The sequence below is a fragment of the Asterias amurensis genome, chromosome 14 (genome assembly GCF_032118995.1).
Source record: "Asterias amurensis chromosome 14, ASM3211899v1".
NCBI lineage: Eukaryota > Metazoa > Echinodermata > Asteroidea > Forcipulatida > Asteriidae > Asterias > Asterias amurensis.
In genome coordinates, this window is record NC_092661.1 from 11503483 (window position 1) to 11513184 (window position 9702).

Here is a 9702-nt window from a genome sequence, read left to right on the forward strand (position 1 = left end):
CATCCTCAGGTCTGCTGCCTTCTATAGAATTAGAGGTCTCTTTCCAGGGGCTTACTCCAAAGTACCTAATTACTCCTACTCTCAAGTAAGTACAACGTGGGTGTGATAATATTTATAATAATAATAATACTCGTGGCTTCTTATATAGCGCTCAGGTCCGTCATGCAGTGACAATCATGGCGCTTCAACATTATTACCCCTGGTCACTGGGCCTTAAATCATTCCTTAAACAATCTCAGCTCCCTGGGCAGTATACAGCCTTGTGCATCAAATGCGCTACTGGGCGCTACTACTTGGCAAGAACCAACTCTGCCCTCACAGGTACCCATTTACCCCTGGGTGGAGAGAATTAAAGTTAAGTGTCTTGCTCAGGGACACAAGTGTCATGCCTGGGATTTGAACCCACACTCTGCTGAACAGAAGCACCAGAGCTTGAGTTCGGTCTTCTTAACCTTATGACCAGAGTAAGGTTACCAGTCTTAATTCCATGTAACAAGTACCATCTGAAACTTGTAATAAAAAAATATGCTCATTTTTTAGTGAGCTTAAAATTGTGGAGTACTACTTAAAGGGTCTATGTAACTTTTGTAGGACAAAAAACACAATGTCCACAGATTTACACTAAACTTACACAGTTTGAAGATAATGATTGTAGAAAGCTTCCCTTGAAAATATTACGCCCTCAGGTGCTGTAGTTTTATGGGAAATGAGTAAAACAATGTCATGAAAATCATTTTCGTCTCATGAGACGAAAATTATTTTAATCATTTACAAACATATTTTCATGACATTTCTCAAAAACTACAGCACCTCAGTAAGTAAGATTTAAAGGGAAGCTTTCCACTATCATTATCTTCAAACTCTGTAACTTTAATGTAAATCTATGGACATTTTAAAATGTTGAATTAATGTTTCATCCTACACAGCTGTCCAACGGAGACGTAGAAGAATCGCTTCTAGGTACAAACTCCAGAACTCTTTTCAGCGACGAAGAAGATGAAGATTTATTAAAAGATAACAGACAAAGCAATCCCTTGGAATATCGAGATGATAGCGATGAGGAAATCTTGCCGTCCATTTAAATGTGCTGTTTACAATTTACAAGGTGAGTGGCGCAGCTTTTTGGGGGTTCAACATAGAAAAAGTGACCAGAGAGGGATTTGAACCAACGACCTCTGGATTAATGCGATTATTTATTTGATATCAGAAATATCAGAAATAAAAGACTGCCTTAAAAAGCAGCGCCAATTTATAAAGAGATGAAGTTGTTTATTAAAAGCAAAACAGAAAATGTAATCTATGTTGTCAGAAAATCCATTGTTATACATAGCAAATCTGTGGAACAACAGTCGCTGGCTGTTTTATAAGACTCTACCAGGGTCGAAATGTCAGGCAAATTAATATCTATCTTGTACTTATTCAAAAATTGAAACATTCGATCATATTTTGTTTTCCTGTCAGGCGTAAACAAGTTTGTGCAACTTTCAAAATCATGGACCAGCCAGGAACTTGAACTATCCAGTGCATAAACGGTTCCTTGCTGAAAGTGCCTGTTGGAGTTGACGTCCACCCGCCCACAAGTTACTACAAAGTTGTATGAGGAAGGTATGTGGATAAAACATACTCCTGATAAAATTCCAGCAGTTATCACTCAGTTCTTAGTAGTACTATTTGGTTCCAGTGGATTTCTTTTTACGGTTCCAGGGTTTATTTTTGGATGGATGTTATGGTGCAAGTGCGGAAATTTTATTTAAATATATTTGGCTCCAATTTTAACTACTGTGGTTCTTATTGGTCAGTCAATTGAGACTGGTTCCATTCCAGTGAATTATCGACTAAATAATTAATTACTAATTAATTTTGTATTTTTGTTAGTGCCACTTCTCTTTTCATCGCAAATTGATGATTTGACATTTAGTTCTTGAGGGGTGACTTTTTTGGATTTGATATCAAATGGTTCATAGGGTTTTAGTGGGTATGATTGGGTTCTCCTTGGTTAGTTCTTGTGGGGTGACTTTGTTTGATTTGATATCAGTTTGTTCCTCCAAGGAACCAAAGGGTTTCAGTGGGTATAATTGGGTTCTCCTTGGGCTGAATTTTTTGGATTTGATAACAATGGGTATGATTGGGTTTTTGGGGGTTAGCTCTTGTGAGAGGTGACTTTGTTAGATTTAGTATCACTTGGTTCGTGCCAGGAACCAACATGTTTCAGCGGGTTTAATTGGGTTCTTGTGGGTCATTTCTGATTTTGAAAGATATATTATTTGAGTGCAGTGTTGATTTGAATAATTAAAACAAAGTGAAAGTATCTGATTGGTAGATTTAAGCAGGGATTTTTTGAACTGTTGACCAATGCCTTCAAAAAGGTCAAAAAAGTTCACATTTTCATGGTTAAAATATTACCGTACAAAATTTTCATGGAATAATTTTACTCAGTTGTCTTTCATGTTTGAGCGAATGAGTATTACACTATTATGTTTATCTTATAAAGAAAAAAACAAAACAATAATAATATTAATGCTTTCCATGTTCGTCTGTCTGTTTTTGCTCATCATAAATGGTGTTGTTATTTTTTGATGTTTATTAAATAAAATAATTATATAAACAGATGGAGATAAGAAAGTGATATTTATGAAAATGCAACTCCTTACTATCCTTAACCTTGATGTAACCATCCTAAATAAAAAGGTAAATATTTTAGTAAGAATTATGTTTATTTTGAAATGAGTTTTAAGTAAATTTTAATCAGAATCAAAGAAAATTTACTTTGGTTTTTCATGTACAACTTAATAAAGGGATATGTACAGAGACAAAAAAAAATATTTCTGTATACTCGGAGACTGATAGTTTACTGTGTGCTAATGGGCAATATAGAATGTTTCAATATGGGTGTTTTGTAGTGGAAAAAATTCTGTACAAAAAAACATATGTGGAATTTGTCGTTGCCATCTACTTTATTGTACTTTTCAGCTGATTTACTCTTATTATTACTATTTTTTTTTTACCGTTACGTTGGTTGTGTATTTAAGGCAGTGGACACTATTGGTAATAACTCAAAATAATTTTTATCATAAAACCTTACTTGATTACGAGTACAGGGAGAGGTTGATAGTATTAAACATTGTGAGAAACGGCTCCCTCTGAAGTGCAGAGTTTTCGAGAAAGAAGTAATTTTCCACGAATTTGATTTCGAGACCTCAGATTTAGAACTTGAGGTCTCGAAATCAAGCATCTGGAAGCACACAACTTCTTGTGACCATGTTGCGACAAGGGTGTTTTTTTTCTTTCATTTATATCTCGCAACTTCGGCGACCGATTGAGCTCAAACTTTCACAGGTTTGTTATGTTATGCACATGTTGAGATACACCAACTGTGAAGATTAGTCTTTGACAATTACCAATAGTGTAAAGTGTCTTTAAGCATTGTTTACTAAGTACTTTCTTGAGTGAAAAAATGCCACAGGCAAATCACTCGGGTGGGATTCGAACTGGGCAGTTTCAACTGGGCATTTTTTAATTGGGTGCTCTCATATTCAACTGGGCGCGCTCAGAACTGGGTATGTTGGTTTCAACTGCCTTGATACCATATAGAAATGTTTGTGGTAACATCATTACATGGCGTTACAGCAAACATTTTTATATCATATTTTCACCATGCAAAGTTTCAAATCCTACTGCTTTGATACTGAATCAATAAAAAGGAATAATTATTAATTAATCATGAATTTATTGAATGCGGAATATGTAAGATGATTTTATATTCCAGCTTTTCGGCATATGCCGAGCAATTAATACATTGTTTTTGTCTGATTCTGTGTTTTGCTTATTAAAAAAACAGAAGTTGTAAAAGTTATATATGAGTAACTTTTCAAAATGTAAGGGTGCTGTAATCTACTTTAAATGGATGTTCAATAATACTTAAAAGAAATATATGAAGTTGTCAAAACATTGATCCGAAAAGAAAGGGAAAAGAAATCAAGCATTTGATGTCTTTTTATATTGTGACATTGTATCTTTTATTTAAGTTCTTTTGTACTCAGTGTGGCGGTATTTAAAGTGGAAACTTTTATTCGCAAAGGAATTGATTTTTAAAAAGCTGTCTGTATGAGAATGTGCGGACATTAATTGAATTATAGGTGTGCAACTTTAAGGTTATCCATGTTTGTATATATATATATTGTTCTTTTGCTATTAACTGTTAATATAAGATTATAAAAGCAAGATGTCTCAAATAAGAAAACTCAATAAAGTCACAAGCTTGAACTTATAATTATTTGCTTGCATTTCACGGTTTACCTTTGCATGTCAGGGATATTAAGTTTCAGACTTTTAATCAGACTTTTTGGTCAGCCTGGTGAAGAAAATCGTCCATTATTTGTCCCTCACACAAATACAGGGTTCGTTCTTTAGTTTCCCCGGGTCGACCCCGGTGTGTGGCGTTTTCTTTTTCCAGGACGAACGTGTGCAGGTAATTACCCACGTTTGTCCTGAAAAAAAAAACCCCGCCACACACCGGGGTCGACCCAGGGAAGCTAAACGAACGCACCCATTTATTAACCTTTGATTGACCTCTCTAGTGCTGTGGACATTGTTTCTAAACGGATACCAGTCACAAGGTGTGCTTGCGACTTGGTAGTTTGACCGGTAACCTTATGCTGGTGAGCATAATTTTGCCGTGAAATTGGGTAGTGTAGTGCGCTCGGGCGTTGTGCAAAGGTTCTGTCTTTTTCTTTCCTCCATGAATGTTTGAATTCTGTTTCTCTCTCAAAAAAAGAGGTTTTATTACTCCTCCCAAACTTTAATTCTTCGTATTCCTGTGATGCTTATAATTCTAAATGCATAGGGTGTTTTAAAGAGAAGGTACACGTTTGTCAAAGACCAGTCTTCTCACTTGGTGTATCCCAACATCAGCATAAAATAACAAGCCTGTGAAAATTTGGGCTCAACTGGTCATCGAAGTTGAGAGAAAATGATGAGAGAAACAGCACCCTTGTTGGACGAGTTTGTGCTTTCAGATAGGAATAAACACTTCTAGCTAGAAGTATTTTATTATTTTAGTGAGAAATTACTTCTTTCTCAAAAACTACGTTACTTCAGAGGAAGTCGTTTCCCACAATGTTTTATACTATCAACAGCCCTCCAATGCTCGTTACCAAGTCTGTTTTTAAGTTGATATTTGTTTTGAGTAACTACCAAACGTGTACCTTCCCTTTAACCATAGTTTTATAACTAAACAAAAAGGAACATCGTGGCCGCCATTTTGTTTTTCGCAAAGCAATACTCCGAAATAACACACCGAAAAAAATAATACAGTTAAGCTCATAGAAATTTATTAATTATCCAAAATATTACAGCAGTTCGGAATGACAAAAGATTCAACCTCCTTTTATATAATTTGTGAAATTGGCATCGTTGATAGAGAATATTTTAAGTGTTTTTACCCATACACCGATGTGTGTTAATTAAGGTGTACTCAGTATAAAAACTCAACCTCGTTCCCTTACTGATAGATATTGAAATCACTCCCTAGCGATCGATCCCACAGGTATAATTAGAATGTCCAGAATAAAATAACTTTATATTATTATAGTTGTCTGTGTGTCATAGCTGCACTAGAAAACCAAACAAAAACTGTGTGAAAAAAATACTCCAAATCTTTAAGATGGTTTATCTGTCATGTGTTTACTGTTTATCATCTATCATGTATTATGTGTAAACAGAGTCAAAGTTTGACGCCCCCCTCCCCACATCCCATCCTCGATTGTTAGATTTACTTTGTTTGTCTGGGGTTTTCTTGCCTGCGAAATGAATACTTAACCCTACCCCCTCCCCCTGCAGAAAAACGTAAATAACCATGTTTAAGTTTGAAAATTGTGAAACATTCGGCGGAATCGCCCGCCATTTTGATGTGAGTCCTGGTTCTGGTCTGGTTCCTCGTCTCTAATTGTTGTTACCTCAATGACGTTTCGTGCCTCTGCCTCCCGTAACTGCTCATCCTTGTCGGCCATCTTCTTGAGGGCCCCGCGCAGGCGCACTTGGGTTCGGTGATGTTTCTGCTGCATGGTGCGTATGTCGCGACCGATAGACTGGCGTTCTTGTACCACCTGAAACAAAAATTCAATTCAATTCAGATGTATTACTTGATACGTAGCCGTAACTATCAGATGTCAGTCTAGTGACTTTACCTTCTGAATAGACGTTTGCATTGGCGTCATCCAGCCGCCATCTTAGAGGAAAAACGGTGACGAAACAATCGAGACGCACAGATTTGTACGCGCGGCGCACAGTATTGGCCAATGAACAACCTCCTTTTGACCTCTAGGTGAGGGCGCCCTACTGAAATGACGTCATGTGCATAAGGTCTTTAGCTTCCGCAGAGAGAGAGAAAGAGAGGGATATTCATTTATTTTATTAACTCAAAGCCAAAATCATCTCTCAAATGCATTTAAAAAAAGATATTCTTTATCTCCTATAAAGCTTCTGTATATAAAGAGTTATTTGTTGTGCAATATTTATTGTCTCATAAGCCAAATTCATCTCCCAAAATGCTTGATAACTTATTTTTATTTAGTTGCGAGATGCGGCAATATTTGTTTCACTAACTTGAGACATGATATCCTTCTGTTGGAGACGCTGTGCTACAGCTAGTACCTTCTCCTCCTCCAGTTGGGCTGAGGTTTCTTGAGCCCTGTGGATGTCCAACTCAATGTGCTTTGTTTGCTGCTGACGTACTGTCTCGATAGCGTCCTGTTTCGTCAAGCCATGGTCAAACATACAAAAAAGAGAAGCCAAGTTTAATACAGTCTCTTTAATTTTGTCTTGAAATTTCCCTGAAGACAAGTGGGTGTACAGTCCTACTGTTGGAAACTTCCAGAACACGTATAACTGTTTTTGTGGAGCGCCTCAGAGTGTCTCTTTTATTAGGTGGACCATATTATAACCAGTGCATACTCAAAGTTCTTGTACTCCAAGTTATTGTAACCAGTCGTACCCCAAGTTATTATAACCACTGCATACTCCAAGCCATCTGTTATAGTTCAAACCCTCGCTTTGACTTACATTTCTACGTTTTTCAGCCATCTCCATACGGCACTCGATCTCCTCTCGCAGCTGGCAATCGCCTTTAGAGTCCTGAGCCGTCTTGGCTTTCTTCAGTTTCTGCAGGCGAACTGGCGGCTTATTCAGCAGAGCAAACTTCTCGTTGACGAAGTACTCGTAAGATACCCCGCCAGCACGGCTCTCCGGACGGACCACGATGCCGGCTTCGCGGAGCTGGCGGATGATCTCACTGCCGTCCTCCCGAGCCTGGAGCTCCATCTTGCGGTTGATGGTCTTGGCGAAGAGAGGGTTGCCCGTGATGCTCAGATCTGATGAAGGGGGAATTCAAGAGATTGTCAAGTGAGAAAATAGAATTAGCTGTTAATGCAAACAACTTACCAACCAAAAGGACCTATGGCATAAATGCAGAAAAAAATTAGCCAACGACGTTTCGACCAAAGCAGAGTCTTTCTCGAAGATTGTCAAGGGAACAGACACAAGTTCATGACATCTTGAAACAGCAAAAAGGAGATTCAAAATGGTGGGCAGGACACATGCCGTTGAAAACCATAACCATTGGAGCTCAGTCTGGTATCCCAACCACTGTACGCAATATGGGAACAATTTGAATATAGGGCACCATAGAAAAAGATGGAGAGACAAGCTACATCAATACTGGGCAGTCAAAATGGTGTCTCAAAATAAAATTGACATTTTTTGGAGCGACATCGTCATGCTTAAGGCCTTCATTCTGCAGTAGATCGACAATAGCTGACAAATCAAAATCAAAATTAAAACCATGCAGTTCAATGCCTCCGTCCACAGCATAACATGGTGCTGTCAGAATATTCTGCGTCCTTTCTCGTCATCGAAAACTCTCATCCAACGCAAAGCACAAAGTGAGATTGTCATATCATCACTATCAATGATAGTTCTACATAATTATTTTCCTCCTTCTCTTTTGAATCTATTTCCTAGTATATACATCTATCTTATACTTATGATATTGAAAAGTAAAAGCCGATTATTGTGTCAGAGGCTTATCGATCAACCCTATGTCTCGCTCTGTCAGAGTGATGTCAATTGTTTTCATTGAGAGCTTCTTCTTTTTATTGCAGTCTTCATAATTGAAGATAGTCTCACTGCCAGACACACCGGGGTGAATCCCTTCTCTTTGCGATTTAGTGTGTAACGGGGTCTGCACGTGCTTTATAGTTGGTACAACAACGCACGGGACCTACAGATTCACGTCCCATCCGAAAGACGAAGCAGTGGTTAAGAAGCAGTGGTTAAGCTTAAGGGCACAAGGGTCACGACTTCCGAACACACACACACACACACTCCCTTAATACCTGGGGTTGACGGGCGAGCGGCAGTCTCCAGCTCCAACAGCTGATCACCATCGGCATTCTCCTCGCTGATCATGGACGGACTGAGGCGCTCCTCGCTGAGTGACTGTGGGGGAACTTCGTCGTCAAGACGGGGAGAGCAGCGGCGCGGAGAGCGAATGGCCACTGGGGCTTGGAGACGGTTTACCCCCACGATGGTACGCCCAGAGACCTCGGTAACAAATTGGTCCTCCAGTGGAGCTGGGGCAACCTGGAAATTCATATTGACAAAGTGGTGTATTTAAAAACTGAGCTCCAAGTTGATTCTGATCTTGATGTTGCAAATGCAGGAAACCCGATTTTTTTTTTCATGCAAGTCAACTCGGAAGAAGGTCCGGTTTGGATCGAAAGCTAAAGCCATCTACCCTACTCATTAAAACATCTAAGAAAACATATGAACATAAGGATAATTGTGTGAGGATTGAGGTCTCCAAGAAGCACTAGCATGATACCCCCACTTGATACAAGAAAAAAACAAAGAGCAACTCGGACAAGAGACAATACTTTTCTTGCGGGCGATGCAAACCTACCCGTATTGTATTGAAACGTCGATTTTTCATCATTTTCCAGAAGGACAGTCCTTTGTTGGTGACCATTCCTGACGAGAAGCTATCTTCTGGATCAGGCCCCACGGCTTTCTTGGATTGCATGCAACCTCCCATGTCCAAACAGAAATTGTTCTTCTTCTCAAAAATCACAAACTTCGCACGAAATTCGATCTTTATGAATTGATTGTGTAAGGCTGTCTGATGGTAGTTTGCGCTAACATTGCATGCGCTTTGTTTGTTGTGTTTAGGGAGCACAGTTTCCACCATAGAAACGTTATGATACAAACTTTCATAGCGTATTGGAATAAAGCCATTGTTTCGAGACAAGTGAGGACTTCGCAACGCGCCGAAAAAGTCTCGACTTTTATGCAAATTTTACATACACGCCCTACAAACGAGACATGCGCAGAAGAGGCCGGCATCGCGCCAAGTTCAAACAATGGAAACGCGCACGCGTATACGAGTTAGCTCCATAGATATAGAATAGAATTTAATTCTATATCTATGGTTAGCTCGCATTACGTCACAGGCATGCTTACATCTGCGTGTGCGACAACAGTTTTTGCTTTTCGATCTCCCGAATCCTTGTTTTGTGATGTGCTTGACATTCTGTGCGCGTTTTTATGACAGAAAATAATGTTTAATTCTGAGAAGACTTCAGTCTTGTCAAGAGCATGTAAGAGCCAAGTCCAATTATGAAACTGTTCTCGCATCATCACTATGATGGG

At 38.9% G+C, this 9702-nt stretch overlaps 2 protein-coding genes across 2 annotated transcripts in view; one reads left to right on the plus strand and one right to left on the minus strand.

Moving 5' to 3' along the window:
• Nucleotides 1-4088, plus strand: part of LOC139946948 (cation-independent mannose-6-phosphate receptor-like) — a 53668-nt gene extending 49580 nt beyond the window's left edge. Inside the window, exons 44-46 of the mRNA XM_071944736.1 lie at nucleotides 10-85; nucleotides 927-1105; nucleotides 1462-4088. Coding sequence (XP_071800837.1) covers nucleotides 10-85; nucleotides 927-1082 — 232 coding nt within the window. The 3' untranslated portion in view covers nucleotides 1083-1105; nucleotides 1462-4088. The remainder of the gene's footprint in view (nucleotides 1-9; nucleotides 86-926; nucleotides 1106-1461) is intronic.
• Nucleotides 4089-5294: 1206 nt separating this feature from the next.
• Nucleotides 5295-9295, minus strand: LOC139947092 (uncharacterized). Its single transcript, XM_071944930.1, has 5 exons — nucleotides 8957-9295; nucleotides 8391-8637; nucleotides 7060-7367; nucleotides 6604-6747; nucleotides 5295-6104 (listed from the first exon to the last, which is right to left on the minus strand). The coding sequence occupies exons 1-5, from the start codon at nucleotides 9239-9241 to the stop codon at nucleotides 5859-5861; spliced, it is 1230 nt and encodes a 409-aa protein (XP_071801031.1). The 5' UTR covers nucleotides 9242-9295; the 3' UTR covers nucleotides 5295-5858.
• Between the last annotated feature and the right edge of the window lie 407 nt (nucleotides 9296-9702).

Excerpts from the sequence above, each read along its gene's own strand:
- LOC139947092 (XM_071944930.1), bottom strand. The coding sequence starts at position 9,241 with ATGGTGGAAACTGTGCTCCCTAAACACAACAAACAAAGCGCATGCAAT. Across the intron at positions 6,748-7,059 it reads TGGCTGAAAAACGTAGAAAT|GACGCTATCGAGACAGTACG; the intron begins GTAAGTCAAAGC and ends TTGACGAAACAG. Across the intron at positions 6,105-6,603 it reads AGAAGGATATCATGTCTCAA|GTGGTACAAGAACGCCAGTC; the intron begins GTTAGTGAAACA and ends TTTTTGTTTCAG.